The sequence below is a fragment of the Cherax quadricarinatus genome, unplaced genomic scaffold (genome assembly GCF_038502225.1).
Source record: "Cherax quadricarinatus isolate ZL_2023a unplaced genomic scaffold, ASM3850222v1 Contig2004, whole genome shotgun sequence".
Lineage (NCBI taxonomy): Eukaryota > Metazoa > Arthropoda > Malacostraca > Decapoda > Parastacidae > Cherax > Cherax quadricarinatus.
In genome coordinates this window covers 48975-70756 of record NW_027197030.1, presented here as the reverse complement: position 1 = coordinate 70756, position 21782 = coordinate 48975, and the positions used below count along the sequence as shown (strand labels likewise).

Sequence of the window (21782 nt, the reverse complement as noted above, 5' to 3'; positions counted from 1 at the left end):
GAATCTTCTGTGTGCCGGGTATTTCTAGTTGTTCCTGTCACTTTACATTCTTAATATTCTACATTATCTTGACAACAGTTGTCAGTGTAGTAATATTCTACATTATCTTGACAACAGTTGTCAGTGTAGTAATATTCTACATTATCTTAGCAATAGTTATAATAATAATAATAATAATAAGGGAGAGAGTATGGAGGAGGTGAAAGTATTCAGATATTTGGGAGTGGACGTGTCAGCGGATGGGTCTATGAAAGATGAGGTGAATCATAGAATTGATGAGGGAAAAAGAGTGAGTGGTGCACTTAGGAGTCTGTGGAGACAAAAAACTTTGTCCTTGGAGGCAAAGAGGGGAATGTATGAGAGTATAGTTTTACCAACGCTCTTATATGGGTGTGAAGCATGGGTGATGAATGTTGCAGCGAGGAGAAGGCTGGAGGCAGTGGAGATGTCATGTCTGAGGGCAATGTGTGGTGTGAATATAATGCAGAGAATTCGTAGTTTGGAAGTTAGGAGGAGGTGCGGGATTACCAAAACTGTTGTCCAGAGGGCTGAGGAAGGGTTGTTGAGGTGGTTCGGACATGTAGAGAGAATGGAGCGAAACAGAATGACTTCAAGAGTGTATCAGTCTGTAGTGGAAGGAAGGCGGGGTAGGGGTCGGCCTAGGAAAGGTTGGAGGGAGGGGGTAAAGGAGGTTTTGTGTGCGAGGGGCTTGGACTTCCAGCAGGCATGCGTGAGCGTGTTTGATAGGAGTGAATGGAGACAAATGGTTTTTAATACTTGACGTGCTGTTGGAGTGTGAGCAAAGTAACATTTATGAAGGGGTTCAGGGAAACCGGCAGGCCGGACTTGAGTCCTGGAGATGGGAAGTACAGTGCCTGCACTCTGAAGGAGGGGTGTTAATGTTGCAGTTTAAAAACTGTAGTGTAAAGCACCCTTCTGGCAAGACAGTGATGGAGTGAATGATGGTGAAAGTTTTTCTTTTTCGGGCCACAAGAGGAGTGATTGGTGGAATGATGAAGTAAAGGGTGTGATAAAAGAGAAAAAGGTAGCTTATGAGAGGTTTTTACAAAGCAGAAGTGTTATAAGAAGAGCAGAGTATATGGAGAGTAAAAGAAAGGTAAAGAGAGTGGTGAGAGAGTGCAAAAGGAGAGCAGATGATAGAGTGGGAGAGGCACTGTCAAGAAATTTTAATGAAAATAAGAAAAAATTTTGGAGTGAGTTAAACAAGTTAAGAAAGCCTAGGGAAAATATGGATTTGTCAGTTAAAAACAGAGTAGGGGAGTTAGTAGATGGGGAGATGGAGGTATTGGGTAGATGGCGAGAATATTTTGAGGAACTTTTAAATGTTAAGGAAGAAACAGAGGCAGTAATTTCATGCACTGGTCAGGGAGGTATACCATCTTTTAGGAGTGAAGAAGAGCAGAATGTAAGTGTGGGGGAGGTACGTGAGGCATTACGTAAAATGAAAGGGGGTAAAGCAGCTGGAACTGATGGGATCATGACAGAAATGTTAAAAGCAGGGGGGGATATAGTGTTGGAGTGGTTGGTACTTTTGTTTAATAAATGTATGAAAGAGGGGAAGGTACCTAGGGATTGGCAGAGAGCATGTATAGTCCCTTTATATAAAGGGAAAGGGGACAAAAGAGACTGTAAAAATTATAGAGGAATAAGCTTACTGAGTATACCAGGAAAAGTGTACGGTAGGGTTATAATTGAAAGAATTAGAGGTAAGACAGAATGTAGGATTGCGGATGAGCAAGGAGGTTTTAGAGTGGGTAGGGGATGTGTAGATCAGGTGTTTACATTGAAGCATATATGTGAACAGTATTTAGATAAAGATAGGGAAGTTTTTATTGCATTTATGGATTTAGAAAAGGCATATGATAGAGTGGATAGAGGAGCAATGTGGCAGATGTTGCAAGTATATGGAATAGGTGGTAAGTTATTAAATGCTGTAAAGAGTTTTTATGAGGATAGTGAGGCTCAGGTTAGGGTGTGTAGAAGAGAGGGAGACTACTTCCCGGTAAAAGTAGGTCTTAGACAGGGATGTGTAATGTCACCATGGTTGTTTAATATATTTATAGATGGGGTTGTAAAGGAAGTAAATGCTAGGGTGTTTGGGAGAGGGGTGGGATTAAATTATGGGGAATCAAATTCAAAATGGGAATTGACACAGTTACTTTTTGCTGATGATACTGTGCTTATGGGAGATTCTAAAGAAAAATTGCAAAGGTTAGTGGATGAGTTTGGGAATGTGTGTAAAGGTAGAAAGTTGAAAGTGAACATAGAAAAGAGTAAGGTGATGAGGGTGTCAAATGATTTAGATAAAGAAAAATTGGATATCAAATTGGGGAGGAGGAGTATGGAAGAAGTGAATGTTTTCAGATACTTGGGAGTTGACGTGTCGGCGGATGGATTTATGAAGGATGAGGTTAATCATAGAATTGATGAGGGAAAAAAGGTGAGTGGTGCGTTGAGGTATATGTGGAGTCAAAAAACGTTATCTATGGAGGCAAAGAAGGGAATGTATGAAAGTATAGTAGTACCAACACTCTTATATGGGTGTGAAGCTTGGGTGGTAAATGCAGCAGCGAGGAGACGGTTGGAGGCAGCGGAGATGTCCTGTTTAAGGGCAATGTGTGGTGTAAATATTATGCAGAAAATTCGGAGTGTGGAAATTAGGAGAAGGTGTGGAGTTAATAAAAGTATTAGTCAGAGGGCAGAAGAGGGGTTGTTGAGGTGGTTTGGTCATTTAGAGAGAATGGATCACAGTAGAATGACATGGAAAGCATATAAATCTATAGGGGAAGGAAGGCGGGGTAGGGGTCGTCCTCGAAAGGGTTGGAGAGAGGGGGTAAAGGAGGTTTTGTGGGTAAGGGGCTTGGACTTCCAGCAAGCGTGCGTGAGCGTGTTAGATAGGAGTGAATGGAGACGAATGGTACTTGGGACCTGACGATCTGTTGGAGTGTGAGCAGGGTAATATTTAGTGAAGGGATTCAGGGAAACCGGTTATTTTCATATAGTCGGACTTGAGTCCTGGAAATGGGAAGTACAATGCCTGCACTTTAAAGGAGGGGTTTGGGATATTGGCAGTTTGGAGGGATATGTTGTGTATCTTTATATGTGTATGCTTCTAGACTGTTGTATTCTGAGCACCTCTGCAAAAACAGTGATAATGTGCGAGTGTGGTGAAAGTGTTGAATGATGATGAAAGTATTTTCTTTTTGGGGATTTTCTTTCTTTTTTGGGTCACCCTGCCTCGGTGGGAGACGGCCGACTTGTTGAAAAAAAAAAAAAAAAAAAAAAAAAAAAAAAAAAAAAAAACTTGCAGGCACTGTACTTCCCATCTCCAGGACTCAAGTCCGGCCTGCCGGTTTCCCTGAATCCCTTCATAAATGTTACTTTGCTCACACTCCAACAGCACGTCAAGTATTAAAAACCATTTGTCTCCATTCACTCCTATCAAACACGCTCACGCATGCCTGCTGGAAGTCCAAGCCCCTCGCACACAAAACCTCCTTTACCCCCTCCCTCCAACCCTTCCTAGGCCGACCCCTACCCCGCCTTCCTTCCACTACAGACTGATACACTCTTGAAGTCATTCTGTTTCGCTCCATTCTCTCTACATGTCCGAACCACCTCAACAACCCTTCCTCAGCCCTCTGGACAACAGTTTTGGTAATCCCGCACCTCCTCCTAACTTCCAAACTACGAATTCTCTGCATTATATTCACACCACACATTGCCCTCAGACATGACATCTCCACTGCCTCCAGCCTTCTCCTCGCTGCAACATTCATCACCCACGCTTCACACCCATATAAGAGCGTTGGTAAAACTATACTCTCATACATTCCCCTCTTTGCCTCCAAGGACAAAGTTCTTTGTCTCCACAGACTCCTAAGTGCACCACTCACTCTTTTTCCCTCATCAATTCTATGATTCACCTCATCTTTCATAGACCCATCCGCTGACACGTCCACTCCCAAATATCTGAATACGTTCACCTCCTCCATACTCTCTCCCTCCAATCTGATATTCAATCTTTCATCACCTAATCTTTTTGTTATCCTCATAACCTTACTCTTTCCTGTATTCACCTTTAATTTTCTTCTTTTGCACACCCTACCAAATTCATCCACCAATCTCTGCAACTTCTCTTCAGAATCTCCCAAGAGCACAGTGTCATCAGCAAAGAGCAGCTGTGACAACTCCCATTTTGTGTGTGATTCTTTATCTTTTAACTCCACGCCTCTTGCCAAGACCCTCGCATTTACTTCTCTTACAACCCCATCTATAAATATATTAAACAACCACGGTGACATCACACATCCTTGTCTAAGGCCTACCTTTACTGGGAAAAAATTTCCCTCTTTCCTACATACTCTAACTTGAGCCTCACTATCCTCGTAAAAACTCTTCACTGCTTTCAGTAACCTACCTCCTACACCATACACTTGCAACATCTGCCACATTGCCCCCCTATCCACCCTGTCATACGCCTTTTCCAAATCCATAAATGCCACAAAGACCTCTTTAGCCTTATCTAAATACTGTTCACTTATATGTTTCACTGTAAACACCTGGTCCACACACCCCCTACCTTTCCTAAAGCCTCCTTGTTCATCTGCTATCCTATTCTCCGTCTTACTCTTAATTCTTTCAATTATAACTCTACCATACACCTTACCAGGTACACTCAACAGACTTATCCCCCTATAATTTTTGCACTCTCTTTTATCCCCTTTGCCTTTATACAAAGGAACTATGCATGCTCTCTGCCAATCCCTAGGTACCTTACCCTCTTCCATACATTTATTAAATAATTGCACCAACCACTCCAAAACTATATCCCCACCTGCTTTTAACATTTCTATCTTTATCCCATCAATCCCGGCTGCCTTACCCCCTTTCATTTTACCTACTGCCTCACGAACTTCCCCCACACTCACAACTGGCTCTTCCTCACTCCTACAAGATGTTATTCCTCCTTGCCCTATACACGAAATCACAGCTTCCCTATCTTCATCAACATTTAACAATTCCTCAAAATATTCCCTCCATCTTCCCAATACCTCTAACTCTCCATTTAATAACTCTCCTCTCCTATTTTTAACTGACAAATCCATTTGTTCTCTAGTCTTTCTTAACTTGTTAATCTCACTCCAAAACTTTTTCTTATTTTCAACAAAATTTGTTGATAACATCTCACCCACTCTCTCATTTGCTCTCTTTTTACATTGCTTCACCACTCTCTTAACTTCTCTCTTTTTCTCCATATACTCTTCCCTCCTTGCATCACTTCTACTTTGTAAAAACTTCTCATATGCTAACTTTTTCTCCCTTACTACTCTCTTTACATCATCATTCCACCAATCGCTCCTCTTCCCTCCTGCACCCACTTTCCTGTAACCACAAACTTCTGCTGAACACTCTAACACTACATTTTTAAACCTAGCCCATACCTCTTCGACCCCATTGCCTATGCTCTCATTAGCCCATCTATCCTCCAATAGCTGTTTATATCTTACCCTAACTGCCTCCTCTTTTAGTTTATAAACCTTCACCTCTCTCTTCCCTGATGCTTCTATTCTCCTTGTATCCCATCTACCTTTTCCTCTCAGTGTAGCTACAACTAGAAAGTGATCTGATATATCTGTGGCCCCTCTATAAACATGTACATCCTGAAGTCTACTCAACAGTCTTTTATCTACCAATACATTCAGTAATAATACATTCAGTAATATTATACATTATCTTAGCAACAGATGTCATTGCAGTAATATTGTACATTAACTTAGCAACAGTTATCATTGCAGTTATATTATACATTACCTGACCAACAGTTGCAGGTCAACTAGTGAACAAGCACCAGGTTGCAGTGCTGTCTCAAACTACCTGGAATGTGACCTCAAGATTTACATAGACAGCGACCGTGAGATGGAACGACTGAGGTCGTTACTTATGGAGAACATGGCTACCTTGGAGAAGCTTCATAGTATGTATATTATTTTTTTAATACATTGGCCATTTCCCACTGAGGCAGGGTGATTAAAAAAGAAAGAAAAACCCAAAAAGAAAGAAAAAACTTTCATCATCATTCAACACTCACAATCACTTATACATAATCACTATCTTTGCAGAGGCGCTCAGATTAAATGTCCCTCCAAACTGCCAATATTGAAAACCCCTCCTTTAAAGTGCAGGCATTGTACTTCCCATTTCCAGGACTCAAGTCCAGCTAACCAGTTTCCCTGAATCCCTTCACAAAATATTACCCTGCTCACACTCCAACAGCTTGTCAGATCCCAAAAACCATTTGTCTCCATATAAGAGTGTTGGTACCACTATACTCTTGTACATTCCCTTGTTTGCCTCCATTGATAATGTTTTTTGTCTCCACAGATACCTCAATGCACCACTCACCTTATTTCCTTCATCAATTCTATGGTTAACCTCATCCCTCATAAACCTATCTGCTGACAAGTCAACTCCCAAATATCTAAAAACATTCACTTCTTCCATACTCCCTCCCCCCAATGTGATATGAAGTTTTTCTTTATGTAAATCATTTGATACCTTACTCGATCTTTGTTCACTTTCAACTTTCTACCTTTACACACCCTCCCAAACTTGTCCACTAACTTTTGCAACTTTTCTTTAGAATCTCCCATAAGCACAGTATCATCAGCAAATGTAACTGTGTCAACTCCCATTTTGTATTTGATTCCCCGTAATTTAATCCCACCCCTCTCCCCAACACCCTAGCATTTACTTTTTTTACAACCCCTTCTATAAACATGTTAAATAACCATGGTGACATTACACATCCCTGTCTAAGGCATACTTTTACCGGGAAGTAATCTCCCTCCCTCCCTCCTACACACCCTAACCTGAGCTTCATATGGCAAAAACGAGGCAAAAACCACATGACCCATGAAATCGTAATAACACGATTGCAAACAAACCAAGGTACGGGTGGGGCTCGAACTCACAGCAAGTGAGTGGTAAAACTCCAGGCCAGTGTGTAAGCCACTGGGCCAGCTAGCTCCAGTAAGATTCATCTAACTAGGTATATTTCTACACCATTGGGAGGTTAGCATGGGTCCCACTGTGACCACAAATGCAAGTGGGGCCTATGCTAACTTCCCTATGGTGTACAAATATTCCTAGTTGGATGAATCTTACTCTAGCCAACTGGCCCAGTGGCTTACACACTGGCCTGGAGTTTTACTACTCACTTGTTGTGAGTTTGAGCCCCACCCACACCCTGATTTGTTTTTTTCAAAAACCACATTTAGTATCGGACCCTTGTTCAGACAAGATGGAACTTACAGAAATGACAACAAAGAAATGAGCGAGCTACTGCAGTCTCAGTACAACTCTGTATTTAATGAGCCATTAATCAGTCTAAAGATTCACAATCCAAATAATTTTTTCATGAATGAGCTTCGAAACGCTGTCAATGTATTCCAAATTTCTGACATAACCCAAACTCTTGTGGACTTAGAAAGGCCATGAACAACATACCTATACACCCAACCCCAGGCCTGGACTCATGGAACTCTGTGATCATTAAGAACTGCAAGAAACACCTTTTGCGTGCCCTAAGTTTGCTATGGAGAAGGAGCATAGACACGGGTGTAATCCTACAGTCACTAAAAACAATAGATATAGCCCCACTCCATACAGGTGGCAGTAAAGCAATAGCTAAGAACTATAGACCAATGGCTCTAGTATCCCACATCATAAAAATCTTTGAAAGAGTTCCAAGAAGCATGAACAAGATGATCATTGCCTCAGTGTTGTAGACAGCAGTAGAAGCAGTATAGAGGTGGACAAGGTGATCATTGCCTCAATGTTGTAGACAGCAGTAGAAACAGTGTAGAAATGAACAAGATCATTGCCTCACTGTTTTGAAAAGGTTTCTCCTTGGTCACTGCATTTAAAGAGAGAGAGAGAGAGAGTCCCCAGGACTAAAATGTTTCTAATAAACCTGCTTGATTTAAAAAGATATTAGACATATATATGAGTGAGAGGGACTGGGTTTGATGAGTGCCTGAAGTATTGAACAAGTTCTTGGTATAAGGTATATCAAAGGTAGTTTTGGATAAAGGTTTGACAAATGTGTAGGTCAAAATGGTTGATTTTGAGAAGGACCTGCCTTGTATTGGCCAGTAGGCCTACTGAAGTGTTCCTCTGTTCTTATGTAAATAGGTTCTAATTAATCACATTGTTTTTTCCAACAGCAGGTTGTCATCACGCACCTCTGTAACCTGTGGTAATAATGGTGTTACATCTGTACATTACATGTGTTGAGAAGATGTTAATGATTGTACAAGCACTGCAGGTGTATGTAGGTACCTGGAAGTCCTTGTTAATTATTGTACAGACACTGCAGGTATATGAGAGTGCGGTCATGTATATAGGTGTGATAAATGGTTTTGAAAGTCAACAAGTTGAAGAATGAGACACTTATACTGCATGGAAATAAATGGTATAAAATACCAACGCAGTGGAAATATAAACACTTAAGCAATACAATATGATCCTTTATTGACAACGTTTTGCCAGCACAGTGGGCTTTATCAAGTCACAAACAGATCTACTTGGGTGAAAGGTATGTGAGTATTTGTAGGATGGAGTCAGGTGGAGAATGCTGCATGTGACAATTCTCCAAGTAGGGTGATAGAGTCTAGGACCTTGAGTAGCTTCAGATAGATATTAGACAAGTAGATGAGTAGACCTTTAGCAGTGTTCCTCCATTTTTATGTTCTTACGTAGGATAGCAATGAAGAAGTTTCTTGGCAAGGGGTTCAGCTATGTTATAGAAGCTGTTATTTTGGTTGAAGTTGTTGGATATACAAATAAGTAATGATTCCAGGATTCTGCGGTATTGAGTGCTGTCTTTTCTGGCGATAAGTCTTACGTTTCTGTAGTTGATTAAATGGTTGTGTGAATTTTGGTGTTGAACACAGGCACTCCATGAATTGTCAGATCTGCCTGTGTAGTGGTGTTCTGAAATACGTATTTGGAGGTCTCTGGATGTTTCGCCCACCATTCCCAGCAGTCCCGGGCCTGCCAAAAACTCGCAAGCCAGGTATTCCATTGAGGCCCATATCCTCTGGAATAGGTAGTGCTCCCTACCAACTCTCAAGAATTCTAACTAAGCACCTCTCTAAACTCTTGGGCATGATCAGTCCAGCACATCTCAAACACTCGGGTGATCTCAGTCACATTCGCAACATCAACATCAGGAACAAGAAACTCTCTAGCCTTGACGTAACATCCCTATACACCAATGTACCTACTACACAAGCCATCGATCTCTTGAGCAGAAATATTGACGATTCACTTGATCTTCCTATTCCATCCAGTGATTCCATCGACCTTGATGAACTATGTGTTGGCTTTACGTGTTTCTCTTTCAAAAATCACCTATTTCATCAGACTTTTGGACTACCCATGGGTTTGCCACTTAATGCCGTCCTGGCAAACCTATACGTGGAACATCTGGAAGCCAAGCGATTTTCCACTATTGCTCCCTCTTCTGTCATCTGGCTCTGTTATGTTGATGACATTATCATAACTCTCAGACACTTCAACGTTCAAGCTCACCAACACAAGCTCAACCAGGCCAAGCCTTTAGTCCAGTTCACACTAGAAGTCGACAACACTCTTCATTTCCTTGATGTTCTCTGCAAAGCTGACCATGAACTTCGTTTTAAAATCTTTTGAAAACCTACCAACCAACACGATCTTCTCCACTTCTACTCTCACTACAACACCAAAACTAAACGTGGTGTAATTATGTGCTTTTTCCTGCGTGCACTCAGAATCTGTAGCAGTGAGGTCCTTGAGGAAGAATGCTCTCTAACTGAACAGGTATTTTCTAAACTTCACTATCCTCATCACCTCATTAGAGACTGCAGACGGCGGGCATTAAACATCTTCAACACACCCAGAGAAGACACTGCTGAGAAGAGATACATGGTCCTCCCCATCAACTCCATTGCCAAACACATTTCCAACATCTTTTCCAATACCTCATTCCAAGTATCTACCTCCACATCCACCACTATCAAGGACATTTCCAGTAATAGACAGGACAAGCTTCAACCCTCTGCAGGGATATACATAATCCCTTGTAATAATTGCAGCAAATTATACGTAGGCGAAACATCCAGAGACCTCCAGACACGTACATATTTCAGAACACCAGTACACAGGCAGATCTGATGTTTCAAGGAATGCCTGTGTTCAACACTGAAATTTGCACAACCATTTAATCAACTACAGAAATACAAGACTTATCCCCAGAGAAAACAACACTCAATACCGCAAAATTCTGGAATCATCACTTATCTGTATATCCCACATCTTCAACCAAACAATGCTTTCTATAACATAGCTGAACCCCTTTCCAAGAAACTTCTTCATCGCTATCCCACATAAGAACATAAGAATGGAGGAACATTGCAGAAGGTCTACTCATATACAGTGGAACCTTGACTTACGAGTGTCCCAACGTACAAGTTTTTTTGAGATACGAGCCGTCGATCGGTTGCTTTTTTGCTCTGAGTTACAAACCAACATTTGAGTTACAAACCAGCTCCCCCCCCCTCCCCCCTCAACTGAAAACCTGGACACCTCTCTTGCTTGTTTATAATTTCATGCTTTAATTCCATGGAAATCATCCTCTTTTTCTTCTCAGCACTGTGCTTTACACTTACTTTCTTAGGACCCATGGTTAGAAAAGCGAAATTTGGCCAAATGACTGTCAAAAATGTAAGCAATGCAGCTTACATTACACAGCTAGGTAAATAGTGCACTGAGTTGGCTTCATTCTGAAGCTCTCATTGTTATAATAATGTATTATTATTATTAACTTGGGAAACTGAAGCTCTGTCATTATTGTAATTATTATTATTATTATTATTATTATTATTATTATTATTATTATTATAATTATTATTATAATTATTGTTGATAATTTAGGGAACTGAAGCCCCTCACGTATTATGTACATAATACGTTTGTAATAATAATTATGAATGCTGCCGTTAGTTGGCGCAGCTGATTTTAAAACATCCGGTAAGCAGTACCCATATTTACATCGCTGTGGGACAGTTATCTCTTGCGTTTCTTACATTTTTGACAGTCATTTGACCAAATTTTGCTTTTCTAACCATGGGTCCTAAGAAAATAAGTGCAAAGGATAGTGGTGAGAAGAAAAAGACGATGATTTCTATGGAATTAATGCATGAAATCATAGATAAACATAAGCAAGTTGCACCAGTTGTGGATTTAGCCAGACAATACCAGCAAAGTACATCTACTGTATGTATGATACTAAAGCAGCAGGAGTCGATAAAGGTTATAGCGCCAGCCAAGGGCATTACAATAATGTCTAAGCTGCGGACCTCTGTCCATGAAAAGATGGAGAAGCTGCTGCTGACGTGGTTGAGAGAGAAGCAGCTTGCAGGAGATACCCTGACTGAGGGTATTATCTGCAAAGCAGCTCGCAGGAGATACCCTGACTGAGGGTATTATCTGCAAAGCAGCTCGCAGGAGATACCCTGACTAAGGGTATCATCTGCGAAGCAGCTCGCAGGAGATACCCTGACTGAGGGTATCATCTGCGAAGCAGCTCGCAGGAGATACGCTGACTGAGGGTATCATCTGAGAGAAGGCACGAGGCAGTGAAAAGTAAGAACAAGTGAAAGAAGTGAAAAGTTAACCCTTTCAGGGTTTCGGCCGTACTAATACGGCTTACGCGCCAGGGTCCTTGACGTACTAGTACTCATAAATTCTAGCGCCCTCAAATCTAGTGAGAGAAAGCTGGTAGGTCTACATATGAAAGAATGAGTCTATGAGGTCAGTATGTGCAGTATAAAAAAAATCCTGCAGCACACAGTGCGTAATGAGAAAAAAAAACTTTGACCATGTTTTTGGATTAAAACTGCAACTTTGCACTGTATTTTCGTATGGTATTTATGATGGTATTCTGCAACACATGGCCTCTTGGTACAGAAAATGCCTTAGACAACCCTTTCAAGTGAGAACTGTTGGATCTGAGAGGGACCTGACCTCTCAGTGGCTACACTCTTACTACTACTACTACTACTCTGCACCTCTCCTTCCGACAGTATTTAAGTCTCCGCACTGTCGCTTGATCTTCAGATAGTTCCTGACTATGGAACTGAACTTCTCCAGGCCGAGGGACTGACAACCTCAAATTCTACGACTTCAAGGGTGATGGACTGATTACATCGTCTTCGCATCTCTACTGTTCCTGCCTACTTTCTGTATTCGACTGAAGAAGCCTACTGTGTAGGCGAAACGTTTCGGAATAAAGTTGCCTAACTGTTGCCTATGTGTCTTACCTACCAACCTGTCGGTATTGTATACCATTTTGATGTTCATCCCCTACACTCAACCTCCTCCACACTCAACCTCCCCTACACTCAACCTCCCCTACACTCAACCTCCTCCACACTCAACCTCCCCTACACTCAACCTCCCCTACACTCACACTCAACCTCCTCCACACTCAACCTCCCCTACACTCAACCTCCCCTACACTCAACCTCCCCTACACTCAACCTCCCCTACACTCAACCTCCTCCACACTCAACCTCCCCTACACTCAACCTCCCCTACACTCAACCTCCTCCACACTCAACCTCCCCTACACTCAACCTCCCCTACACTCAACCTCCCCTACACTCAACCTCCCCTACACTCAACCTCCCCTACACTCAACCTCCCCTACACTCAACCTCCCCTACACTCAACCTCCCCTACACTCAACCTCCCCTACACTCAACCTCCCCTACACTCAACCTCCCCTACACTCAACCTCCCCTACACTCAACCTCCTCCACACTCAACCTCCCCTACACTCAACCTCCCCTACACTCAACCTCCCCTACACTCAACCTCCCCTACACTCAACCTCCCCTACACTCAACCTCCTCCACACTCAACCTCCCCTACACTCAACCTCCCCTACACTCAACCTCCCCTACACTCAACCTCCCCTACACTCAACCTCCTCCACACTCAACCTCCCCTACACTCAACCTCCCCTACACTCAACCTCCCCTACACTCAACCTCCCCTACACTCGACCTCCTCCACACTCAACCTCCCCACTCACCCTCCGCCACACTCAACCTCCCCTACAGTCAACCTCCCCTACACTCAACCTCCCCTACACTCAACCTCCCCCTCCCCTACACTCAACCTCCCCTCAACCTCCCCTACACTCAACCTCCCCTACACTCAACCTCCCCTACACTCAACCTCCCCTACACACTCAACCTCCTCCTACACTCAACCTCCCCTACACTCAACCTCCCCACACTCAACCTCCCCACACTCAACCTCCCCTACACTCAACCTCCCCTACACTCACTCCCCTACACTCAACCTCCCCTACACTCAACCTCCCTCCACTCACACTCAACCTCCCCTACACTCAACCTCCCCTACACTCAACCTCCTCCCACACTCAACCTCCCTACACTCACACACTCAACCTCCCACACTCAACCTCCCCCCACACTCAACCTCCCCCACACTCAACCTCCCCTACACTCAACCTCCCCCACACTCAACCGCCCCAACCTCCTCCACACTCACACTCAACCTCCCCACACTCAACCTCCCCTCCCCTACACTCAACCTCCCCACACTCAACCTCCCCACACTCAACCTCCCCACACTCAACCTCCCCACACTCAACCTCCCCTACACTCAACCTCCCCACACTCAACCTCCCCACACTCAACCTCCCCACACTCAACCTCCCCACACTCAACCTCCCCTCCCACACTCAACCTCCCCACACTCAACCTCCCCACACTCAACCTCCCCACACTCAACCTCCCCTACACTCAACCTCCCCACACTCAACCTCCCCCACACTCAACGTCCCACACACTCAACCTCCCCTACACTCAACCTCCCCTACACTCACACTCAACCTCCCACACACTCGACCTCCCACACAGTCAACCTCCACACACTCAACCTCCCACACACTCAACCTCCCACACACTCAACCTCCACACACTCAACCTCCACCACACACAACCTCCCACCCACTCAACCTCCCCCACACTCAACCTCCCACACACTCACACACTCAACCTCAACCTCCCCACACTCAACCTCCTCCACACTCAACCTCCCCACACTCAACCTCCCCACACTCAACCTCCCCTACCACACTCAACCTCCCCACACTCAACCTCCTCACACTCAACCTCCCCACACTCAACCTCCCCACACTCAACCTCCACCACACTCAACCTCCCCCACACTCAACCTCCCATACACTCAACCTCCCACTCACACTCAACCTCCTCCAACACTCAACCTCCCCTACACTCACACTCAACCTCCCCTCACACTCAACCTCCCCTACACTCAACCTCCCTCCACACTCAACCTCCACACTCACACACTCAACCTCCCCTACACTCAACACACTCAACCTCCCCTACACTCACCTCCCCTACTCAACCTCCCCACACTCAACCTCCCCACACTCAACCTCCCCACACTCAACCTCCCCACACTCAACCTCCCCACACTCAACCTCCTCCACACTCAACCTCCCCACACTCAACCTCCCCACACTCAACCTCCTCCACACTCAACCTCCTCCACACTCAACCTCCCCACACTCAACCTCCCCACACACACTCAACCTCCCACTCACACTCAACCTCCCCACACTCAACCTCCCCTACACTCAACCTCCCCACACTCAACCTCCCCACACTCAACCTCCCCACACTCAACCTCCCTCAACCTCCCCACACTCAACCTCCTCCACACTCAACCTCCTCCACACTCAACCTCCCCACACTCAACCTCCCCACACTCAACCTCCACACTCAACCTCCCCACACTCAACCTCCCCACACTCAACCTCCCCCACACTCCACCTCCCGCACACTCAACCTCCCCCACACTCAACCTCCCACACACTCAACCTCCCACACACTCAACCTCCACCACACTCAACCTCCCACACACTCAACCTCCCACACACTCAACCTCCACCACACTCAACCTCCACCACACTCAACCTCCACCACACTCAACCTCCACCACACTCAACCTCCCACACACTCAACCTCCCACACACTCAACCTCCCACACACTCAACCTCCACCACACTCAACCTCCACCACACTCAACCTCCACCACACTCAACCTCCCACACACTCAACCTCCCACACACTCAACCTCCACCACACTCAACCTCCACCACACTCAACCTCCCACACACTCAACCTCCACCACACTCAACCTCCACCACACTCAACCTCCCACACACTCAACCTCCCACACACTCAACCTCCCACACACTCAACCTCCACCACACTCAACCTCCCACACACTCAACCTCCCACACACTCAACCTCCACCACACTCAACCTCCACCACCATCTCTGCTCCAAGTGTCTAAGTACATATACACTTTATATAAACAGTTCATTATTTCTTTATATTCTGTAGTTTATTATTATGATTTATTATGTGTTTATATACAATATTTTGAGTGTTTTCCTTAGAAAACTAGTGATCTACTGCAGTTAGCCTCAAAAATACTCTGTTTTCTCTTACAATAAGAACATGGGAAGATACTATATAGTCAAAGTGGGACAGGAAATGGCGGACGCTTCCGCCGCTGCCTCTGCCACCATATTATGGCCTATTTTATTCGTTCTAGAGTATATATCATGTTTCTGTGTTAAGTATATTGTTTATTATGTCATATTAGATGAATTGTGATAGATAAATAAGCCGTACAGTTGATAATAGCGTCATATTCTAGTATTTTTTCTTGTCTCGCCGGAGTGCAGGAACAGATTAACGGCTTTTCAACTAATTTAAATGAAAAAAATTAATTTGACATATAAGTAAATTGAGTTAAGAGCTAGTTCCTGGAATGGATTAAACTCGTAAGTCAAGGTTCCACTGTACTTGTAATTATTATTATTGTTATAATCAAGGGGAAGCGCTAAACCCGGAGGATTATACAGCGCCTGGGGGGGGATGTGGAAGGCATTCAGGCTTAATTCGGGGAACTGGTGCACAGATCCAATTCCCTAAATGAAGAGCCCCTCACCAACATCAAGGAACCTTCCTTGAGGGGACTGTACTTGTAAAATCTCTTTAAAGCTACCCAAGGTCCTAGACTCTATCACCTTACTCAGAAGATGGTCACATGCAGCATTCTCCACCTGACTTCATCCTATATATACTCATGTACCTTTCACCCAGGTAGATCTGTTTGTGGCTTGATAAAGCCCACTGTGTGGGCAAAACATTGTCAATAAAGGATCACATTATACTGCTTATGTGTTTATATTTCCAATTATGCTGCATATTGGAATCTTTATTGAGGAAATGTTTTGCCACACAGTGACTTCATCAGTCCAATATAAAGAAGAATGGTATAGGTACCAGGGAGCCTTGTTAATTATTTTTGGGTAAAAGGACACAGGCAACTAATGCATTTTATTGAGGTAATATTTCATTCTCCAGGAGCTTTGTCCTTACACTACAGTTATAAAACTGCAACATTAACACCCCTCCTTCAGAGTGCAGACACTGTACTTCCCATCTCCAGGACTCAAGTCCGGCCTGCCAGTTTCCCTGAATCCCTTCATAAATGTTACCTTGCTCACACTCCAACAGCACGTCAAGTCCTAAAAACCATTTGTCTCCATTCACTCCTATCTTACGCTTTCACGCATGCTTGCTGGAAGTCCAAGCCCCTCACACACAAAACCTCCTTTACCCCCTCCCTCCAACCTTTCCTAGGCCGACCCCTACCCCGCCTTCCCTCCATTGCAGATTTATACACTCTCGAAGTTATTCTATTTTGTTCAATCCTCTCTACATGTCCAAACCATCTCAGTAACCCCTCATCAGCCCTCTGGATAATAGTTTTGGTAATCACGCACCTCCTAATCTCCAAACTACGAATTCTCTGCATTATATTCACACCACACATTGCGCTCAGACATGACATCTTAACTGCCTCCAGCCTTCTCCTTGTTGCAACATTCACCACCAATTCTTCACACCCATATAAGAGTGTTGGTATAACTATACTCTCATACATTCCCCTCTTTGCTTTCATGGATAAAGTTCTTTGTCTCCACAGACTCCTCAGTGCACCACTCACCTTTTTCCCCTCATCAATTCTGTGATTCACTTCATCTTTCATAGACCCATCTGCTGACACATCCACTCCCAAATATGTATCTGAATACATTCACCTCCTCCATACTCTCTCCCTCCAATCTGATATCCAATCTTCCATTACCTAAATTTTTGGTTATCCTCATCACCTTACTCTTTCCTATATTCACTTTTAATTTCCTTCTTTTACATACCCTACCAAACTCATCAACCAACCTCTGCAACTTCTCTTCAGAATCTCCCAAAAGCACAGTGTCATCAGCAAAGAGCAACTGTGACAACTCCCACTTTGTGTTAGATTCTTTATCTTTTAACCCCACACCTCTTGCCAACACCCGAGCATTCACTTCTCTTACAACTCCATCTATAAATATATTGAACAACCATGGTGACATCACACACCCCTGTCAAAGGCCTACTTTTACTGGGAAATAATCTCCCTCTCTCCTACATACTCGCTCACTATCCTTGAAAAAACTCTTCACTGCTTTTAATAACCTACCTCATATTCCATACATTTGCAACATCTGCCACATTGCTCCCCCTATCCACCCTATCATATGCTTTTTCCAAATCCATAAAATACTGTTCACCTATATGTTTCACTGCAAACACTTGGTCTACACACCCCCTACCTTTCCTAAAGCCTCCTTGTTCATCTGCTATCCTGCTCTCTTCCATACATTTATTAAATAAAAGCACTAACCACTCCAAAACTCTATCCCCACCTGCTTCTACAAGCACAGTATAGCACTTCGGATTTTTTAGGTTATCCTTGGTAATTTACACTATATATAATTGTACAGTGGACCCCCGGTTAACGATATTTTTTCACTCCAGAAGTATGTTCAGGTGCCAGTACTGACCGAATTTCTTCCCAAGGCATCTTGGGCCAATCGTGCCAAATTTGGAGGCAGGAAAAATAAAACTTATATTTATATTTGGGACGCTAGCGGTAAGAACGTATATATACATTTGGACTGTTTACGGGTTAATAACTCTCCTATTTTTGACTAACAAATCCATTTGTTCCCTAGGTTTTCTTGACTTATTAATTGCACTCCAAAACTTTCTTATTTTCAACAAAATTTATTGATAACAAAACTGTTCCTTCAGCATTATTGCTACTCCTTCCTTAGCTCTAACTCTCTCAGATTCACCTGACTTAACCCTTTGACTGTTTTGGTCGTATATATATGTCTTACGAGCCGCCATTTTTGACGTACAGTGGTCCCTCAATAATCGTCCATAATCCGTTCCTGGAAGTGGGACTATTATCGAAATGGACGATTTTCGAATCAATTTTCCCCATAAGAAATAATGTAAATCCAATTAATTCATTCCAGACACCCAGAAGTATCAAGAAAAATTTTTTTTTTTTACCTGAAAGATAGATTTACATGCACAAAAGAATGAACATTCAACATGACAGTTACCTTTATTGAAGGCTGTTGTTGATGAATGGAAGACAGGGAGGAGGAGAGAGGGAAGAGAGGTTATTTGGAAGGAGAATCCCCTTCATAAGGACTCTAGGGCACTAATAAAATGTATAAATGAACATTGGTAATAGGGGTAGTTGATGAGTGGAACGGTCTGCCTAGTAGGGTGATCGAAGCTAAAACACTGGGTAGTTTCAAATTTAGGTTGGATAAATACACGAGTGAGAGGGGTTGGATTTGAGTTGGACTGGCACCTGAGTTTATTGCTTGGGTAGCATTTGTTCTGTTAGTGGCTTGGATTTGTGAAGGACCGGCCTAGTATGGGCCAGCAGGCCTGTTGCAGTGTTCCTACTTTCTTAAGTTCTTATTTAACATCACACTTACCAGTAGGGTGATCGAGGCTAGGACTTTGGGTAGCTTTAAGAGAGATTGGACAAATATACGAGTTGGAGGAGCTGAGTTTGATTTGTGTCATTGGGTACGGGAGTAAATTCTTGGGTAGCTTTGGGTGGAGGTCATTTTGATAAGGACCTGCCTTGTATGGGCCAGTAGACCTGCAGTGTTCTTCCATTGTTATGTTCTTATTGGCTATTTGTTTGTGTGCGGGAGGGATGGCAAGTTTATTGTTGGAGAATATGATACTAATATCAATTCTACGGCTTATTTATCTATCACAATTCAACTAATATGACATAATAAACAATATTAATAACATAGAAACATGGAATATACTCTAGAATGAATAAAGTAAGTCATTACGTATGTCACGAGAGGTGTTGTATTGTGTTGTTGTGTTATAGTTGTGACAGAACCCACAGGCATAACACCAGACACAAACATCTCTACGACATTCCCCGTGTCCGACTAAACCTTTACAAAAATTCAATGTATGTCAAAGGCCCTAAAATCTGGAATACCCTACCTGAGAACTCTAGAACTGCAGACACATTCATCACCTTCAAAACTACCATTAGAAAACATCTTATCTCCCTGATACACCCCGTCAACTAACTACACGAATACCACCTGGTGGTTCACACTTACACTCGCTCACTCATTTGACCATAAACAGAAATATTAATCTCAGTCTTAAAATAATGAATCCTGTGATACTCCAATACTGAAACTATATACTGTGCCAAAACAAAAGCATTCACATTGCTAAACTCATAAACTAGTATTTAGTCACTTAGCCATAAGACCAACTTACCTCATAATTTGTAATATTTTACAATTAAGAATAAAACTAAGTATGCCCGAAATGCCTAGCCATGCTAAGCGTTCTAGTGGTACACTCTGTAATCACAATTTTACTACATGTAAACCAAACAATAACCAAATTTCTGTTAACTCAGCATTGTAATCCTTATAGAGAATAAACTTTGAATTGAATTGAATTGAATTGAATATAAGGGCCACTTAGTGTAAGCTGTCCATAATGGTGGTGAAGCAGCAGCTAAGGCAGTGGTGGTTTTTGTAGCCCTATATAACTCCAACAACATTGGAGGAGTTGGTAGAATCACTGAATCACTAAAGAAGGAACCCACTATGACCTTCTACCACTATTACAACTGTTACCACCATCACTGCTACCTTCTACCACCATCACTGCTACCTTCTACCACCATCACTACTACCTTCTACCACCATCACTACTACCTTCTACTACCATCACTACTACCTTCTACCACCATCACTACTACCTTCTACCACCATCACTACCACCAAATAAAGCTTCTAGTGCCAGCCCTTTGGTAAAGAATGTGAGAAACACATAATTTATGAAAAAGTTTGTAGAAAAATACAAAGATGGTGGTGGTAGAGTGGAAGCAGTTGTGATAGTGGTTGATGAACATAAGAAAGGAGGATCACTGCAGCAGGCCTGTTGGCCCATGCTCGGCAGGTCCTTTACAATTCATCCCACTAACGAAACATTTTCCCAACCCAGTCCTCAATGCTACCCAAGAAATAAGCTCTGATAACTCTATCCACTCATTTGGGACTTGCAAATGAGTGGATAGAGTTATCAGAGCTTATTTCTTGGGTAGCATTGAGGACTGGGTTGGGAAAATGTTTCGTTAGTGGGATGAATTGTAAAGGACCTGCCGAGCATGGGCCAACAGGCCTGCTGCAGTGATCCTCCTTTCTTATGTTCATCAACCACTATCACAACTGCTTCCACTCTACCACCACCATCTTAGTATTTTTCTACAAACTTTTTCATAAATTATGTGTTTCTCACATTCTTTACCAAAGGGCTGGCACTAGAAGCTTTATTTGAAGCCATGGTAGCTTATTTAGCACTTGCAAGCACTAAAATCAATGGAATATTATGAAATATTTCGTAGGAGCATGTGAGGGGACTGTCACTCACTGGTAAACAATGGCACACTGGCTGGGAAGGAAAGGCCGAGGCGGCTCAGAGCGTGAGTACGCGTCCGGGACGAAGGACTATTAGGACTGTTAGCGAGTTATTGGACCATTTGCGAGCCAATACTGCAGCTTTATACATCATTAGTAAGGCCTCACCTAGATTATGCAGCTCACTTCTGGTCTCCATATTTCAGAATGGACATAAATTCGTTAGAAAACATTCAGCGTAGGATGACTAAATTAATACATAGCATTAGAAATCTTCCTTATGAAGAAAGATTGAAGACTCTTAAGTTACATTCACTTGTTAGACGAAGAATGAGGGGAGACCTGATCGAAGTGTATAAGTGGAAGATAGGTATTAATAAAGGGGATATTAATAAGGTCTTGAGGATGTCTCTCCAAGAGAGAACCTGCAGTAATGGATTTAAATTAGATAAGTTTAGATTTAGAAAGGACATAGGAAAGTATTGGTTTGGAAATAGGGTAGTTGATGAGTGGAACAGTCTACCTAGTTGGGTTATTGAGGCTAGGACTTTGGGTAGTTTCAAATTTAGGTTGGATAAGTACATGAGTTGGAGGGGTCGGATTTGAGTGGGACTTTCACATCAGAGCTTATTTCTTGGGTGGCATTGAAAATTGGGTTGGGCAAATGTTTTGTTAGTGGGATGAATTGTAAAGGACCTGCCTAGTATGGGCCAACGGGCCTCCTGCAGTGTTCCTCCTTTCTTATGTTCT

General features: G+C 43.1%; 1 protein-coding gene across 2 annotated transcripts in view; it reads left to right on the top strand.

Annotated features, from left to right (window-relative positions):
• Nucleotides 1–5846: 5846 nt before the first annotated feature.
• Nucleotides 5847–21782, top strand: part of LOC138851766 (ras GTPase-activating protein 3-like) — a gene marked incomplete at its 5' end in the record, with an annotated part of 36689 nt that continues 20753 nt past the window's right edge. For both annotated transcript variants that reach the window (XM_070081229.1, XM_070081230.1), the window contains 1 exon segment: nucleotides 5847–5998. In XM_070081229.1, coding sequence (XP_069937330.1) covers nucleotides 5847–5998 — 152 coding nt within the window.